Source organism: Xyrauchen texanus, chromosome 22, assembly GCF_025860055.1.
Source record: "Xyrauchen texanus isolate HMW12.3.18 chromosome 22, RBS_HiC_50CHRs, whole genome shotgun sequence".
In the NCBI taxonomy this organism is placed as follows: Eukaryota; Metazoa; Chordata; class Actinopteri; order Cypriniformes; family Catostomidae; genus Xyrauchen; species Xyrauchen texanus.
The window spans coordinates 8,757,228-8,777,452 of NC_068297.1; the positions used below are offsets into that span (position 1 = coordinate 8,757,228).

General features: G+C 39.0%; 1 protein-coding gene across 1 annotated transcript; it reads right to left on the minus strand.

Annotated features, from left to right (window-relative positions):
• Positions 1–3,153: 3,153 nt before the first annotated feature.
• pnoca (prepronociceptin a) lies at positions 3,154–13,810 on the minus strand. The gene is made up of 3 exons (XM_052154282.1): positions 13,733–13,810; positions 7,089–7,228; positions 3,154–3,946 (listed from the first exon to the last, which is right to left on the minus strand). Exons 2-3 carry the CDS (start codon positions 7,209–7,211, stop codon positions 3,350–3,352), a joined length of 720 nt encoding a protein of 239 aa, XP_052010242.1. The 5' UTR covers positions 7,212–7,228; positions 13,733–13,810; the 3' UTR covers positions 3,154–3,349.
• Between the last annotated feature and the right edge of the window lie 6,415 nt (positions 13,811–20,225).

The following is a 20,225-nucleotide window of genomic DNA, read 5'->3' on the forward strand; positions in this document are numbered from 1 at the left end:
AACCGAGACATTCCCTATCTGTCACTCACTCGACATTGTGTCGATGAGTTGACACTGGGGCTCCCAATGGGAAACGCCACAAGATCTGAACCGAGTTACGCAGACTGGCGGTGCGAGACGGACATACCTCTGTGTGCCTCGTAGCCAGTGCAGCAAACCATCGCATAACTACCCCCAACAAACTGGCAGGCATGAAGCGGTCCCCTGCACCTAGGGGAATGGCTAACTGCTCAGAAGTATAAGGACTGCATGGCCCAGCTGTGGCCTTCTCTATATTGTTATCCCCAAAAAGGAATGAAATCATTCGGCTGGGGGCCAAATATATGATCCAAGCTGGAGGACACCGCGAGAGACCACACCCGGCCCAGAGAAGGGGGGGATTTTAAGTGGAATACAACACATGGTCTTACCAGTTAGGAGTGGAGTGGAGTCGTTGTAGGTCCTACCCAAGGGGGGAGGAGTTACTACAAACACAGCAACCAAGGACAGAGGGCCCTCTACCCAAGGAAGACACGGTTCACCGGCAGGGAAACCATTTAGCGGAATATACATCACATGGGTTTGCCTTGCATGTGGAGCACTTACCTCAGTACGGGGGCCTGGGTGACGCCCGTACTGGGGCGGCAGCGAGCCTCTCTGAAGACTCAACAGCTGCTAGGCTAGGGAGGAATAACGTCCAGGGTTCACACTTCTTGCGAACGCAACTGGGGAAAGAGCGCACATCTTCGCCTCAAGGGAGAGGAAAGGCGCTATGCACAAGTGATACACCCGGCCAGCTGACCCGAATGTACCTGTTTGTGTCACCTGATAACAAAGGGACAAACTGGCTCAACCCTGAGGTTATAGAACCTTGCAAAGGTGTTAGGTGTTGCCCAGCCCGCAGCCCTACATATGTCTGCTAGAGAGGTGCCGTGGAACAACACCCAAGAAGCCGCAACACTCCTGGTAGAATGGTCGTGGGAACCTTGGGCATGTAGCCAAGTTGGGGTCTCAGGATGACGTGAGAGTAAGCCGGACCGAAATCGGGGCACAGTTTGCTGACAGAGAACACCTACAGGTCCCCTACCCTATTGATGAAGGTGAGTGCCATTAGGAGGGCGGTTTTCAGAGAGAGCGCCTTTAGCTCTGCTGCCGCAAGGTGCTTGAAGGGAGCTCCTGAAGGCCCCGAAGGTCCATGGAGAGGTCCCACGAGGGAACAAGGTGTGACCTGGGGGGGTTTAACCTCCTCGCGCCTCTCAGGAACTTGATGATCAAATCGTGCTTCCCTAAATACTTACCGTCCACTGCATCGTAATGTGCCGATATAGCGACTACATACACTTTCAAGGTGGAGGGGGACAGCCGTCTCTGGGGTCTTCACCTCGGGAAGGACACCACTGAGCAAACAGACACCACTTCAGGCCATAAAGGTGCCTCGTTGAGTGATCGTGTCTACCACCATGGGTGGTAGGCCACCTAAGTCTTCCGCATCCCGTCCAAGGGGCAGACATGGAAAGGTCCTTCCTCAGGGAAATTCGCCAGGGGAGGCTGTCGCGAGGACATGAGGTCCAAGAACCAAATCCGTGAGGGCCAATAAGGAGCCACTAAGAGGACCTGCTCCCCGTCCTCCCTGACTTTGCACAACATCTGTGCAAGTAGGCTCACTGGGGGAAACGCATACTTGAGCAGCCCCAGGGGCCAGCTGTGTGCCAAGGCATCTGTGCCGAGGAGAGCCTCGGTCAGAGAGTACCATAGTGGGCAATGTGAGGATTCTGGGGAAGCAAACAGGTTTTCCTGTGCTTGGCCGAATTGTCTCCAGATCAGCTGGACCACCTGAGGGTGGAGCCTCCACTCTCCCCTGCACGTAACCTGCCACGACGGCACGTCTGCTGTGCTGTTGAGGTGGCCTGGGATATGAGTGGCTCGCAGCGACTTGAGCCAGTGCTGACTCCAAAGGAGGAGACGGCGGGCGAATTGTGACATACGGCGAGAGCGTAGGCCGCCTTGGCGGTTGATATATGCTACCGTAGCTGGGTTGTCCATCCGGAGCAACACGTGCTTGCCTCGGATCAATGGCAATAGCCTCCTCAGGGCAAGTAGTACCGCCAGCAACTCAAGGCAGTTGGTGTACCAACGCAGTTGCGGGCCGGTTGCATACGGCACCCCAGCCCCGTTGGGAGGCATCTGTCGTAACCACGACGTGCCTGGGGACCTGACCTTGGGGAACTCCTGCCCGTAGGAACGCTAGGTCTGACCAGGGGCTAAGAAAGTGGCAACAAGCCTTCGTGACTTGGACGCGGTGTGAGCCATGGTGCCATGCTCATCATTCGACTCGGGTCAGTAGCCAGTGCTGAAGTGGTCTCATATGCATCAACCCAAGCGGCGTGACCATCGCTGAGGATGCCATATGCCCATACCGCTGGAAAGCGTCATAGATCCAACAGCATGTAGAGATGAATGGAGGCGGCAGAGGAATTCAGCTCTGTGACTTGCTTGCTCGGCTCCGAAGAAGATATCTGATGTGTGTTTGCAGCGTCACTCCTTTTATACCCGTATGTCCGGGGGAGTGGCATGCAAATTCCACACTCCAATTTCCATTGGCCTTTTCTCAAGATCAGAGATGTCTGGGCTCCGCAGGAGTGACCCCTAGTGTCAACTCATTGACACAACGTTGAGTGTGTGACAGATAGGGAACTGTTCATGCAATTAGAGTTTAGACACTGAGCCGCATCATGCAAAAAGAAGCAAATGTTTTCAGTTACTGATGCCAGTGTAGAAATGGACTATTCATTCATAATTAATTTATTCCATGAGCCATAGTGTCTGCTAGTAAGGGCAGTTACCAAAGATAAAGCAAGTAGTAGCTATTCAGTTGGACATGTGACAAACATGGCAGCGCACAGGGGATGACCACCACATGTGAAATAAAACCTCTTTTATTAAGCTAATGATATGGAGTCTTCAACTGATTTGAGTCCAAAAGATCAAATGTTTTTTTTAAGTATTAATGTGGCAGGGCGGTGGGGCGGTGGTGATGCTACACACCAGCCCTTAATCAGGCTAATTATCCCGATTAGCCTGATTAGGGGCCGGGTATGTAGCATCACGACCCGGCCTCGCCCTCTGCCCTGCCACAATTACACATATTATTTAACAACTTTTTTTTAATGAGGGAACAGTTACTGAGTGCACCTTTAAGGATCTCTTAATGTACATCTTGTTTGTCATATAAGTTAATGCTAACCCTTTAGCATTATGGATTTTTTTATGCATGTGTGGAGTTTGAGGAGAGAGGTGTAAGATATCGTTCGACTGCGCATAACATATGGTGGTTTGCTGGGTATGTTTATTTGCCATAAAAGTCCAAGCTTTAGTCATTCTTTTGGGTGATATCAGCAGACATTCTATTAATCTCGCTAGCTCGAGTGCTCATCCCCATGTACTGCTTGAGAAACTCGCTAAAACGTTTCTGGTTGTTCCACTTGCGGGCAGATTTGCGGACGCCTATGAATCCCCCATACCTCTTCTGTAAAGACCTTCCAGGATCCATAAATTTCCTGTAGCCGTACTTGTTTTTGAGGAAGCCTCCAAAGCGTTTGATAAGGTGGATAGCAGCCTCTCCCTCATCGCCCTCCATCTCACTGTCTCCATTTTGCTCGTCCTCAGATTCTTGCTTGGGCTGAACTTGTAGGAACTTGTACTTTTTACTTAGATGCAAATTTTGGTCTTGGTCCTGATCTTCTGCACCCACAGCACGTGTTACATGGTTGAATCTCTGGAAGGTTTCAGAATAGTGAGAATCATTCTCATCCAGAGGCAGAAAGGTGTCTGCGTCCTCATCTGCACTTTTCAGCATGGCGCCCCCTATTGGAAAGGAGGCTTTTGGATCCTGTTCCACAATGGTCCTGTGACACAGCTCCCAGTTGTCATCTGGAGAAAGTTTACCATGACACTCCACCAGACACATCTGAATGCAGACAAACACATGCACACAATACAGAAACATAAAGGCATGTAGAAAATCTTGTCTGTTCAATTAAGTTCTTGGTTTATTAGTGACAGAGGCTGTATTCTGACATGTTAAGCTGTAGAGAATTCGGCGACAGTAAGTCAAAAGCTCTTCAGCTAAACTCGGTCTGTGCTTTTTGAAATTGGAACCATTGGCCCCAGTGGCCGAAGCGGGAATTGTTTTTGAACGTATGTGCCGCTGAGCATCAATTTCCAGGTGAAATGTCCTTAGAATGGCACCAAAAGCGAGTTATTAAAGTGAGTTGTTTTTAGTTGTATATGATGTAAATCAGTGAAAAAGAAAGCATATTTCATTAAATTTACACTGAAACCCAAACCTCAACCCTAAGCCTAACCATTAGTGGAGTAAAAATTTAATTTTTTGGGAGGAAAATGCAGCCGCCAAATTGTTAACGCGTTTACTTCCTGGTTCCTCGGTTAAACAAATATGGGTGTTAAAAGCCTGCAATTTCGGATCTTCGAGCATATCTAATGCTGAGACAAAAGTTAGTGAGACTTTTTTAGTTTAATATAGATGACACCTCATAGATGTATTCAAAGTTGTATTATAAAGTGTATTGTATTCCGATATTTCATCAAAGTATGGCCCCATATTCACAAAGGTCTGGGCTGAGCCCCAATTGTCCACTGTCCCTAGCACCGACCCTGTCAGGGAACTGGAACATTCGGTAGCAACATATCGACTTCCTGTGTAATCATGTTGGAAATGAACAAAATAACTAACAACTAAAAAAAAATTAAATACATATTCTACTGCTTCATCGTACAAGATTATGTCCTGAGTCCTGCTTCCAAGCAGTTCAGAAAACAGATGGAAATCATGATAGTTCATTTTCTTATCACAATGTGACAAATAATGAAACATTTCTCTAACTGAAATGTTTCAAAGCATGTTTTATTGGGAATATTATTTAATTAAATTTTATAGTCAGATTAATTTTTTTAGTTAGGCCATAATCACTTTCCATCCTTTTAGGCTTTTGTTTGATGCCTTTAACAAAAACTAGTTCCTTAATGACATTAGCCTACAGGAAGTGACATAATTTTTGGGAGGAAAACAACAGACCAAACACAATTAAGTATTAGCAATGGATTTTATGAAATCTATAACTGTCTGGTTTGGTTCAGCCACCAAATCAGACAGAAAGAAACTACAACGGACAGTCAGGACTGCTGAGAGGATTATTGGTGCCCCCTGCCCACCCTTCAAGCCTGTACCCCCTGCTCACCCTCCAGAGTGAGGAAATGTGCAGATAGAATAGCTCTGGACCACACACATCCTGCCCACTCCCTTTTTGAACTGTTGCCCTCTGGCTGGTGCTACCGTGTACTCAGTGCCAACACTACCAGACACAAGAACAGTTTTTACCCTCATTAACCACATGAAACTTAAACTGCTTTCAGGACTCCCATAGTGCATGTATACATTTGTCATGTACATATGTAAATGTACTCATATTTAATTACATAACTGTACATACCCCTACCTTGCACATACATTACCACTTGCACATGTACATATGCCATTCTATGTCATATGTCCTATTTTTTTTGTATACTCTCACCTTGTTTTATATTCTGTCTCACTGTAATGTTCTTTGTGCACTTGCTTGTTTCTCCTATCACCAAAATAAATTCCTTGTGTATGTGAGCACACTTGGCAATAAAGCTTATTCTGATTCTGATTCTGAAATCTGTATGGTTAACAGGCTCATTTAGATGTTTAGATATCTTGCCATTGTGCGGAAATCAAGTTAGCCTGATCAAAGTTAAGTGCCTGAACTTGACCAAAGAAGATTTCTGAAGGTCTGGTATAGGCTACACCTTTAAGAGAAATAAACCTCTTAAATTAAAACACAAGCATATTCAAGTCACAGATTTCAAATTTTAAATTAAATTAAAGCAGCAATGGGAAAAAAATTGACAACCTCAAAATTACACATTAAAATGGGAAGAGTGTAAAGTAAACTTTGTTTCTGTAATCCAGTGGAATCAATTAACCGATGTGAATTAAAAGTCACGTTTTGGGGGAATTTGTTTAATCACCAGGAAGAGGGAGTTCATACAGAGTTAACAGTGAAAATGATCTATCCTATCTGGTCATTCATACTGAATCAGTCTATCTATCTATCTATCTATCTATCTATCTATCTATCTATCTATCTATCTATCTATCTATCTATCTATCTATCTATCTATCTATCTATATATATAGATATATATATATATATATATATATATATATATATATATATATATATATATATATATATATATATATAAAATATAAACACCCCAGGGGAACCCACTTAACGCTACAGAGGGCAACTGTGTTTCATCAATTTCTGCAAGCAGCCTTGCAAGATGATGTTTTTGTGTTTCTACTTAATTACACAACAAGATAACTGAATCACCCCAGCTGTTTTGAGTCAAAGGGCCATCTTTAACCAAATTAGCACTTCTGCCCCCTCAAAAGCATCTTATTGACATGAATCACAGAGGGTACTGCCTCCGCTCCGCTGAGCCGTAATCAGCTAAAATACAAAACCACATTCCACTATTATGATTATTTTTCGCACAAGATCTGTGCACGTTAACTTAGAGGTTCCTTTTTCATAGCTGGGGAGACTATCAGCTTTATCTAAGATGTTTCTCCTAAAATCCATTAGCTGATATAATAATTGAAAAAAATGACGCAATTGTAGATCTACAGTAAGAGTATAGATCTTTAAAATGAATGAGGATATATTAATATCTCTGTCTTTTCATTGCAGATTCTGGATTATTGGCAAATCCAAGCACTGTTTGGCATTGGCAACCAATTTCTTTCTCTCTGAAACTTGAAAACAGAGTCTGACATTGCATCAGTGGCTTAACCAATGGTGTGAATGTTGGGGTGGGACTAACTGTTCGTCCAACCAATGGAACTGTTTTTTAAACAGTCATTATTTTAGCAGTTCCATTTGGTGCTGCTAGAAATCACATTCATCACTTTAACTAAAGTCTCAATTTAATCTTATAACTGTTTTGGAGAAACTCTTGAGAAATTTCTCCTACAGGAATTTACTCCAAGGAATTACCCAATTGTTGAAGGCATATTCTTTAGGGAGTTGTTGGCTGCAGAACAGGCAATCTTCCTGGCAGTCACACCATGTTGGGTTACACAGTCCAAGCAACAGTAGCATCCACAGTGGGGTCTTCATCACGGCTGAAGTGCAGTCTGCAGAGAGTGTATAGACAAGAGAAGATGGTGAGAGGGTAAGTAAATCCCATCATAGTGAATATATATGTAGTTCACCATGATCTTCCATGACAAGATGCTGGATTTAGTCAGTAAAATACACACATATCTTCATAACTTTAACAAACCATAGTGCTCTTTGAATGCATCTAACATAGTCTCAGCATCTGCAAGTACCTCATTAGTAAAACTCATCATCTGTAGTAAGTGAAGCTAGAATTAGTGCCTGTGGCATAATGAGAGTAGAATGAAGATGAGGAGGAGGATTTGAGCCACTGTGATGCTCGCTGGTTAGTCATCACATTAGTCCAAATTACAGCCAAGACTAAAAAGCTTCAGCACCAAAAGGATAGAAAAATGTTAAGAATAATAACTGTATTTTGCTATTTCCTTGTCAAACAAATGAAGCACAGATGATAATGAATGTTTCCAGCTTTGACTGTGCACTTGACATGCTTAATGCCGAACCATCAGATTTTTTTGTTGGTTCAAAAGTAACTTCAAGATAAATCAATTTCACTTGCATTACACTTGAATTGAAGTTGTCACCACAGGTATAAAATGTAAAGGGTGTAAGTCGATTCGATTGCTACCGCTCAAGACAGTTTTATTGAATTTAGTGACAGTACAAGCAACAAAAAGGGAAAGACACATAATTATAAGAGCATGAGTAAATTACAACTTACGGCAGAGAGATAGGACTGGATATTGATTTTAGCCAACCCCTTCAGTTTATCTAGTTTTTATATTCTCAGTAACTACATGATGTTGAATCTAAATGGATGAATGGTAAGTTGCAGCTTTGCTTGGAGGTGCTATTTTTTTTAAGAGAAGATGGATGGAAAAGATAATTTTCCACATGTCTTATATCTTTTTAGAGGGTTTACTGTCTTAGCCGTTAGTATTTAGATTTAGTTTAACATGTTTTCTCATTTGCATTACATTCCACGTTTCTTGCACAGTATAAGGTCCTCGAAATCCTTAATCTCTATGCTATTCATTCATAATCATGCATATGGGATGCAGAGCTTGGCAGGCCTTCGAGATTTAATTAACTAACTCAATTAAGTAATAAAAAAGAGCTAACCAAGATAGACACGTTATTTAACTCTTGACATTTGGAATTATCTTAAATGCCCAATGGAAAACAGTCTTTCATTAACAAGGTGGGAGGAAAATCGGACTGTGCTGTTCATTTTACAATAAGAAAGATTGTAAGTTTGAAAAGGAAATAGTGGCATACAAGATTGTTAGACTAATGCTTTTTTGTCTTACAAAAATGTTTCATGGATCATTTTAGCTCATATGTTTTCATGTGCCATACTTAATAGGAATTCTCTGAGTTACATACAAGTACTTAACAGCATCTATCTTACCTCAGAAAGGTTATACCTTTGCGCCCAAGACTTGCATTCGTCCATTTAAGTGCATATCTGTAAGCACATTATTTGTCTTTTTTTTATTATTTTTTCCAAACTGAGTAATAAGTTGAGAAATTCTGTGGTAATTGACAATATATAAGAGATTCTTTCCATAAAGCTTGTATTTAATGGCATATTCCTTTAATACACCTTTAATTATGTCAACTCATTCCATATTCTGATGATCTGAAAGGAGTGAAGACATAATAAACTGGTTTCTAAAGTGTACAAGTAGCTTTTTGTCATTGATGCTCATAAATATCATGATGAGAAATGACAGGCTTTGTCCAGTAAACAAACTGAGCGTAAATAATTCCATGTTCTGCTTCATTTCCTATCTCCATCACCAGTCGCTATTCTCATGCAGATATTCTCCATCATTTCAGACGTGTTATCTCCTGAGATTTTGAGTGTGTGCCAAAAACGCATGGCTAAAAACACAATGGCTCAATCAAACTCCAGAGGTAAATGGGGCTGGTTATGCACAGCTCATTTCTCAATCAAACACGTCATAATCAATGCTAAATACCAGAGGGGGTTCTCAGTGGCTGAAATGGGCCGCTCACTGCTGGGTCTAATTAAACCAGAATTGTGCAAGTGCCTATTGATAGCTTTGAAAAATGGCTGGAAGGGGTCTACGAGCTGGTAAATGCATAATTATGATCACATATATAGTTTAAATTATGTATGACACAATATAGACTGCATAAACACAGGAAAAATACAGGACTGAACTACAGTATAAAGAGTTTTGGACCAGTTTATGGAACTGTCACTTGCCATATTGGGCCAGTACTTTCAGTTTTATGTTCTAGCACTTTGTTGATCATGTACATGAGATAGAATGATATGCAAACTTAAATTTTTGGTTTCCTGTGATATTTTAAACATTTTTGTTTCGTGAATTATGTTGAATTCTGATATGAATGTGCCACCAAGGTAACATTATGTTGCGAAATTGTGAGAAATGACTTGGGATCGTCTCTAAAGAATTAGTTGAAGGGGTTGAAAATTATTAAATCAATATTGTTTTGCACCTTATGCTGTCATGTTTATTAATAAATGTATAATATTACTAGATTTTTAGATCTAGTTAATATAATTTTAGAACAGTACAATTTCCAGCTATTATTGCAAATTATAAGCGTGATAATTCTTTTTTTTTTAAGAAAGCGATGTTTAATGATACATATAAATATATTTTTCTGAAACTTGAAAATATGTTGCTAAAAATATCATTTAGTAATATTTGAAAAAAAATAGCAAAAATAAATAAATAAAAAATCGTCGGATCCAAATTGTTGAGCTCTGGAATATGAAGACCATGATTGGCTGGCAATTGGCAGAGTGTATACAATTCTTACAGTTGCACCTGTTTTGGATAAGTGATGTAGATTTCCTTCAAGCAGAACACAGTGGATCATTGTAAAAAAGGAGGAGAAATCAATGACCAATTTTATCAACACAGTGTTAACCCGAAGTACCTCAAGCATCCAGTACTTTATTTCTAAAAGTGGCATTATTATTATTTAATTTCAACAAACAAAGTGAACATCAATGAAATGACTAGTACCATGGAACAACACAGCCCAGAAGTGAAATGTATTACTCATAGGTTGCTCTTAGCTCAGGGGACTTAATGGTAGTTCTCATGTACAGTATGTTTCATTTAACTATCAATTTTGTCTCTGATGTATCTCCTAAATTTCCATTAAATGTATGCATATTCAAGGCACACAATTTGTGTCTTCCTTGGGAATCGAACCCATGACCTTTGTTGTTACTGGTACCATGCGCTACCAGTTAAGCTATTGGAAAAAATGTGTAGCATTGTTGAGATCTCTTCTGACAAATTAACAGAGATATTTGGCATAACTTTGTATATAGACAGGTAACTGTAAGACAGACAACTAAGATTAAAGGAAAAGAGGGGAACACTATAGTGCGTCAGACTATATGTCACCTGTATGTCTCAACAGGGCTGCTATATATGTGCAACCTGTGAAGGTCAAACATTCGTGCAATCACACACACAAACTCACAAGCAGATACTCTATATGCAAGCACAAACTGAAAGACAAATTGCCCCAATTAGGCTCTCAACAACTGCAACTATTTGAAAGAGACAGCAGGCTTTACCACACTTAAACACAGCAGCAAAGATAAGATTTGCATTGACACTGACATAAAGATAGATTATCATGATAATCAAAGAGCTTAAGGCTGTTTTCATGCTTGTAATTTGAAAGTAACTGTTTCATTTACAATGCTGGATCCACTTCTTAAAGTGAAGTTAAGAGCAAAAACTTCTTGATAAAATATCCTTACGCAGTTCAACTCATCAGCGCAGTACAGACTTTCACACCAATGCAATGTCCTTACATAAAAACCTTCTAGATTAACAATGAATTTCCTAATCCAACATCAAAAAGACATGTTAGTCCAGGAACTTTAAAATACATGGAATAGTTTTAAAGGTCTGAGGAACATTGGATTATACAGGGATCATAGATTAACTTGTCAAACAATAACTTTGTAATGCAGTTTTAATGTTTTTGTGATATTGCTCATTATTAATTTATGTTATTGGTCAAATGAGACTTTGAACTCTTATAACAGCATGTAACACCTGTATTCTTGATTTTACTACTCGTACGAATGACACTGCAGTACGACACTGCACATCCACATTCACACAAAGCTTTCCTTTTCTGCAGTCTGCATCTTGTGTCCTTCTCATTTGCTGTTTGAATGTGCTGACCACTGTGCTTTTAACAAATAAACACACACACACACACACACACACACACACACACACACACACACACACACACACACACACACACACACACACACACACACACACACACGTTGTGTTTCCATGTTTTATGGGGACTTTCCATAGACATAATGGTTTTTATACTGTACAAACTTTATATTCTATCCCCTAAACCTAACCCTACCCCTAAACCTAAACCTCACAGAAAACTTTCTGCATTTTTACATTTTCAAAAAACATAATTTAGTATGATTTATAAGCTGTTTTCCTCATGGGGACCGACAAAATGTCCCCACAAGGTCAAACATTTCGGGTTTTACTATCCTTATGGGGACATTTGGTCCCCACAAAGTGATAAATACACGCTCACACACACACACACACACACACACACACAAGAACACAAGCAAAAAAGAAATGTAGAATATAGGATAATTCTGTTGCGTTTATGTGTTATTTAGGTAACACTTACTCTATGTCTCTCTGTGCTTTTTAAGCATTGTTATATGTATTGGATCACTTGATCTGGTTCAAGAATATTGCCAAGCTGTGTTATCATTTTCATAACTATACACAGTCACTAATTATGATTATGCTTATTTCCGTATTTTTGGCATCAAGATACTTTAAAATCCACCAGGAAGTACAGCTAATCAAGAGACAATTTCACAGTTTCTAAAATTGTGCCATAAGTTTTGGATAAGCAGTTGATGTATCTGCCTCGGGGCATTCTGAGTAATAATCTGGCTATTTTTTAATTCTCAGAACTAAATTTGTGCCGGGCTTTTGAAAATGATATTATTTATTATTACATTATTAATCATCAAGTGGATTTGTCTTTGCATAGGTCTTATCTAATGGTTACTTTATTACTTAAACACCAATAGAAACATATCACACCTCTCTGTAAGCACAACATACAACATTAGTCATTTATATAGAAGATATCAGTAGCACACAGGCTGTTACATGTTTGAATGTCAGTCTGCCTTGTATTTAAATAAAAAGTAGACGTCTTATAAAGTTGTGAAGCTAATGTGCATCAGTCTTTTCTATTGTAGATATACAGTTACCCTTATTTATTCCCTTTAATTTATGCCCATAGCCATGATCCTGTTGTGCTCAGGTAAAACTAACATTTAAGTGACACTATGTGAGTAAAAACAAGTTGGATATGGAAATTATCCAGCAAAGTGCAAAATTTACATTTTGCATTATCCAGTGCAGAATGAAGTCCAATGCACTTCTTCAAAGGCTAAATCATTACGACCCCCCTGTGAAATCATATCTTTTGCTCTTTAGTTTTAAACCTGAGCACTAAATCCAAACCAACTCTTGCAGATAAGCAATTTATAGGCACTATAGCCACACAGAGCAGAACATTGTGTGGTAATGGCCCATGAACAGAAAAGAGCCTGGCATTTTGTGCTCCAAAAGTCAGCTCCTTTTTAGAAACATTTAAAAATACTGTTGATATTTCCTTACACGTTCCCAGCAGAAATTCATTTAAACACCATACGGTACAGTAAATTTCTACCTAAAGTGAAATGGGGTGTTTAGTCATCTGAATGATCATGCCCTTTGAAATGATGCATTGATTTCAGTATGTTTCATGCGATGACACAATTATAAGAGCAAAGTGAAAAATATGCCACTGTCATTCACGCAAATACGTTTCAGAGATCGTAATCAGCTCAAGCTGTAAACATCCTTATCTGACACATCCCAGTTGATGCCTTATGTCTGGGGGAAATAAAAGAAGAAAAAAAGTTGTTTAAAAAAGCAAAAAATGTCATATCCCCATAGTTAACAACATAACTATTATTTTATCTATTTTCCTTGCAAAGTATTGCAGATGAAAATAAGTAGTCATTAATAGTTATTTTGCATAAAGCAGTTTTCTAATATTTTCCCTAAACTTCTGAAATGTAATTGTAATTACATTTCTTTATTTGTTTTTACAAAGACGACAAAAACAATGTTTTATAAAAAAAAACTCAAAATTAAAGTCAATTGCACACTTGAAATTTTTTATTCATACATTTGGCAGGTGCTTTTACCCAAATGTATGCTTTTTATCCATGCATTCCTTAGGAATCAAACCCACAAACTTGTCGTTCCAGTTGCACTATGCTTTCCCAGTTAACACTAAAACTTCTAAAGTCTAAATAATCAGGAATGAGACTCTTACGAACTGGGCTAAGTACATTTATGTAAAATAAATTTGCAGAGTTCAGCCCCCCTACATCCCCCCACTCCCAATCCCCCGCCCCTTCAGCCTACCTGTGTTATGTTGGGGTCAGGCACCTGTCCTGAGCAGATCTGCTGAAACTAAAGGCAGTTATATTCTCCTTTCGTCTGCTTGTGTTGTTTCTAATGAGGATGCTGTTGCTCAGTCGTCTTATAGAGACACACCCCCTCCCTGTGGTCCAACCCCTAACCCCCCTTTTTACAAGTGAGACAGAGAGAAAGAGAGAGAGGACACAGGAAAGACTCTCTTACGTATAGAGATGGGTGGACACACCTCGATGTGTCAAAATGGACGTCAAGACTATATTCTACGTCATGGATTGCACGCTCTCAGAATGAACTAGAAAATTAAAACTACTGCCAAAACAGTTTTCAAAAATGTGCACACGCTCATAATACAGTGTGTCCTCTGTCCATTCATCCTCTATTCTCCTCTAAAGAAACCAACGCTCAAAAACATTAATGATGCTTTGAGAACAATAAGCAAAAGGCTTAAATATTGCCATTGAGAATTGAACTTTAATCTCTTCACAGAAAGTCTAAAAGTTTAAATAATTGAATATTTAAGAAATAAATGCCTTTAACTATGATTTTAAGCATAAATAATGGAAATAACTCTGAAGACTTGATGAGAGTTCTCAATAATGTTTCATTTAAGTGTCAAGTCTCAGATCCTTAGGAGAATTCAAACAAAATGAGCAAATTAGACAATCATTGGCACAGTAATAGTTGATCAAATGAATATGGATAACATAACCTACATAATGTGGTCTTGAAAGATTTAAGTTTAAATTCATATTGATTTGACATTTGATTTCAGACTTCTGTGTCTTACAGCACAGTTTTAGAGTCATTGTTGAGATAGGCTCTGAAACACTAGAGGAGACAGATGTGAGATTACTGGGGTCTTTGGAGAAATATCTGAGAAGCATGGAAACTAGAAGGAACAATTGGCATGAAGAGATCTCATTTATTCTTTTACTTTCTATGGGGAACCCTGTGGACAAAATCTAATTCTTGAGATTGGTTTGTGTATGAAATAAAAGGTTCATCTGGAACAAATGTTGTATGTCAGCAGATTATGCATTCTGACTTACAGTGTGTTTTAATAGTATAAATAGATTGTAATATAGTCTTGTGTCTGGTTGCTTTAAAGACCCTTATTTTCCTCATCATCCTCACCTGTGTTCCATTCCCTCATTTTGCTACTTGTTTATATATACCCTCTAGTTTTGTTAATTCAATGGTCAGTCCTTGAAGTGTTTCCTTGTATTGTAATGTTGTATTGTAGCCATACCTGTCAACACTTCCGTTTTCCCGTACTCTCCCGTATTTCACACCGATCTTCTACCCCCTCTCGTTTTGTTATTTCTCCCAGGAAACTCCTGTAATTTGTATGGCCCAAACCTGGTTACATGAATAATCACATCATGATTAATAAATGAATCCAAGGTTCTCCAGGTGCCAGATATTGTAAGAAACACATCCAACTCACACAATCGACATTTACATTTACATTTATGCATTTGGCAGACGCTTTTATCCAAAGCGACTTACAGTGCACTTATTACAGGGACAATCTCCCCGGAGCAACTTGGATTAAGTGTCTTGCTCAAGGACACAATGGTGGTGGCTGTGGGGATCGAACCAGCGATCTTCTGATTACCAGTTATGTGCTTTAGTCCACTACGCCACCACCACTCCACAATCGACACATCATACAAAAACCAAATATACAATATAGGCTACATGTAAATTTAACAACAGCTGGATGGAAGAATTTAATCTCATATCTTGAAGCCATATCGACAATGCCCACGCCTTTCGCAAAGTGTGTCGCGCTGATTTTAATATCGGACACGACGTTACTCAGCACATTAAATAACAGCGGCAGAGTTTGCATTTATTTAGCCTGCCCCTGCCATCCAGCACCCAACCCCCCCCACTCAGAGGTCTCCTGGATTTTGGAACCCAAATGTTGACAGGTATGATTGTAGCTTAGTTGGTTTTATGTCTATAGTATTTTTACTCACAGTATTCCACTTCAGCGTGTTTCCTTGTAAAATGATTGTCCCTCTCCAGTGTGTTACTTTGATTGATGCCTGGTTTTCCACTACAACGTGTTTCCTTTGTCTACTATTAAAAGACCGAAAGTGGCTCCTGTGTTCTTCTCTCTTCCAATCAGACTACCAGCGTTACACTGGGCAAATTATATGGCACTTAATTTGTGGAAATGCATTCTCTAAAGTAAACACAGTCTGAGAACCAGGGAATCCACAAGAACTCTCTTTACTAAACACTTTTCTCTCTTAAGGTGTGCTTTTTTAAATTAGTTGGTCATCAATAATTTGGCACAGCATGACTATTTACCTAGCTAATGAAACGTGTGTTTATAAGAACACATTTAAAACGTTGCATTTTGCTTGACTTGATAAGTAAACAGGAACGACGTTTACATTTGTGAATAGAGTTCAGCAGGGCAAGCAATGGTTGAAAATATGAATTTAATTATAACACATCTTAATCCCTACAGATTAATACTTGATTCGGATTGGTCAATCACACTACTCTGCAGACAAATATTTTTTTTTATAATGACTATTAATTATGACTGCATTTTTGATTGTTGTACCTGGTAACCAATTTACCTACATAGTTCCGTTAGTTTCATGTATCCCATTTCGCTCCGAAGTCTCTTCTAATAATGAGCACAATAATGTACTGTCAGGAGGTCATTATTGCAAAATGAATCCCTTGAGGATAATGCAAGACTGATCACCCTGTCAAGGTATATTTTGCAATAATGACTGACATACTGCACATCATCCCTCATACAGTATATAATCCCTTATACAGTAAAGTATACATTTTAAATTAAAGCGTAATATTTATGTATAAGTACATATGCCTAAAAAAATACAGAGACAATTGCTTAAATAGTATGAACAATAATTTTACAGCATTTATAAATCTTTTTAATTTTTAACAATGAACAATACTTTTTGATGAATAAACATTAACCAAGATTATTATGCTGTAAAACATTTTTTGTTATCATTCATTGTTAGATAATGATGTTAGAACATTTAATGATGTTAACAAATAGAATATTATTGTAAAGTTTTATCAAACCATACTTTACTACGTAAAGCATCGCCTGAACATATTTTGAAAAATCTATCCTTGTTTAAGACATCTTCAATAATGAGTGCTGACAGTCACACCAAAGAGATGACTCTCGGAACATGTCCAAAAATGATTTGACTGTATATTTTACATTAAATATCCTGTAGACAATTACACCTGACAGATAGCAAAAACTCCTTTTCATAGTCTTGCCGTGAATGGCAGCTTTAAAATAAAGCTATTTCATGGTGATAACACAAAATCCCAAATACAACGTAAGGACTTGAACGTGTTAAGATTGCTTTTCTAGCAGTGAGCAGCTTGTGAATTGAAACCCAGTCTTGTCTGGCAAGTCCAAAACTGCCAAATAAGAACAGGCCAACACTCTGCTCACAGGTGAGGGGACCAGAAAATTGGCCCTTCCAGCTGTGGCCTCCACAGTTGCTTATAACCAGAGTTTGAACAGTCATGAGTTTTTCCTTGGTTGGGTCTATAGAGGACCTCTGATTATGGTGATGGTAAAAACAGCCTCTCACAGAGATGACCATCTCCTGATGTTAAGAAGGGCTTCTGGCTGAAATAATGTATCATTGTAGCTCTCAGCTGGGTGGCGTGGAGGAAGACATCTGAAAAGTATGTTATAGGATGAGTTGTGTTTGTTGATCTGGCCGTAGCATGTTACCATGCTGAGGTAATGGGGGTCAGTGAAGAGACTCATGCTGAGAGAGCAGAAAGCATTTTGTCCGATATTCTTATGGGATCAGCTCAAGGGTGAGAATGTTATGGGGAGAAGTGCTGGTTTGCATCTGCCCTAGTACCTGATTATTGTGTTAAGGATTCAGGGTAACGAAACCCTTCACAAAAATCTTAGCAGACATCCACCACGAGTAATGACACCAACGGTGGACCAATTATGTGGTGAAACACTTAAAAATAAGTATTTCTCTTTCACAACTAATGGTCAAAATAGGTGCTTAACTTTCAAAAAGGGCATAAAGTTTACTTAAAAATGAATCTTTTCAAGAGTTCTCTGCTGTTCTCTTTCCTTCCTGATATCATCAGCTTGAATGTAGAGAAATTCTCAAGTTGTGTCAATGAAAACATCATGGGAAAATCCAAGATAAGAATGCATCACAACAGTGAATGTAATAAATCAAGGGTCTAAAAAAAAAAAAAATCCCCAATTTCATTAAAACAAAGAAAATCAGAGATGTATCTTCAAGCAGTCAGTTTGATTAATAGAGCTGCAGAAACAACAACAGCTTTTGCAGTCATAGGGGACTGGCCCTGTATGATTTTTATATGATAACAGATGACATTATGTTTTTCTACTTCTGAGAACAGATAAATCCTTGAAAAGGATATTTTGTAAAATCAACAGTAAGGGATGAGAGCAAATTCAACAGAAGCAAAAAAACATCTGGAAGTGCTAATGGAAATAAAGAAAACTTTAGCTGTCCCAAAACAGAGTCACACAACAGGGGCAGAGCCAAGAGTCTTTCAAAGAGGTGGCCAGGCATGTGCAAGCGATCAGTCAATGGTGGAACCGAAATGTTCGAGCAACATTTTTATATTGTCGGACTGTGGGGGTTGAGTGGATACAATGACACCCGGGATGGAGAGGTTTGGCGACCTTGGTGTGCGCACGTTAAGTTTGTACATTTGTACAGAGATGATTTCACCTCTAAAGAGCTAAATTGTGCCAAAAAATGACCAAAAGAATGACAGCAATTGTGAGTGGAGCCAGGCTTCGGTCCATGGTGACCGCGGCCACCCCCTAGCTCCGCCACTGGCACACAATGATATCTATATTAATTTTGCTCAATTACCAGTAAAACACGTGACCCATGAGAGCACTTGACCCAATCTCTTTAGTGCACGGTGATTCGCTTCTATTGTTCTCTTCATTTAATTTGGAGAAAAGTATCTGTGTGACAGGGCAGAAGGCTGGGCTGGGTCGTGATTCTACACACCCGGCCCCTTATCAGGCTAATCAAGTCTCTGAGAGGGATAAAGGACAACTGCGGACGGTGAGAGAGAGAGAGAGAGAGAGAGAGAGTGTTAACAGGCAGCTGTCCATCATATGTGTGTGTTTGTGTCTTTTGGTTTAAGTTCTTAATTAAATATCATTTATATTGCCCATCTAAATTCCTTTACACCGGTTCTCGCCTCCTCTTTCCATGAATCCCATTACAGCCTACAAAATGAATACCTGTAAATGTAAAATGTAAACAGCACTCAAGTAGACAAATAGATGCTATTTTAGCAAACTAAGTTTGTTTTTCTGAATAACGATTTAAATCACACATTTATCAACGAATCCTCTTTAAACATAAAAGGGAAAACGATTTCTTGCTTACCTGATTTAAACACCTCCACAGTAATTTATTCCTTTGTTCAGTTCTTTTGTTCATTTATAGCAAATCATGCCCACTTTTCCTTTGAGTCTACCAAATGCAAATAACATACTTCAGAAATAGACATAAACAAATCCTCTCTAGCATCAGTTTCCTCTGAATTATACATTTTCATTCCAATCAATTTGACCAAAGGATGCTCAAGTACGTTTGAAGAACATGATCAGAAAGTGAAATTGTAAAATCATTAGTAAAATCAAGTGCTGTGGGACTGAAACATCTTGCAAAGGCATGGGTGTGATTGTATCATTTGTGGAAAAAGACTTTGCTTTTGATTGTCTAGATGGTATATTTTTAGAATGCAGTAGCACAATGGAGCTATTAGAAAGTACAAGACAGCTCTGATTTTCCCTTGTCATATCAATTTCTATCGCCAAGGACAAACTGCAAAAGAGTAAAATGGTTTTGGAGCAGTTGTCAATCAAAAAGCACATGCGTCATGTTGAAATTTAATTGAAGTTGTATGATATTTTGTAGGATATTTTGCAACATATTTATGAATCCAACAAATTAAAAACATGGTTCATCAATTAAGAAAACATTTTATTTATTATTTTTGTCATATCTCAAGTTATTTGTTACTTAAAGTTGATGAGTTTCATTTTTGTTCTTTTGAAGGTGCACTCAGTAACTTTTTTGCTTGTTTCATCTGGACCTACAGTGACACCTTGCGGTGTGGATTCAGCATCATTCAAAATCAGTAGTTTTCAGTCACAGATGCCATTGTAGAAATGTAGTACTCACAGTACTAAATTATTCATTTAATACATGAAAGAAAGAATCCAATAACAGGGAGGCTTCTGAGATTAAACAAGTATTCAACTCATCATGTGATCATAACAAGGAAGCCCCCATGAGGGAGACCCTCTCCATTTATAATAAAACAGCTAAGTTACTGATGTGACTAGAGTCTTCATCTCATGTGAGTGCTCATGATTTTATACATATGTTTCAAAATGACTATTCTTTTCTTTAAGTAAAAC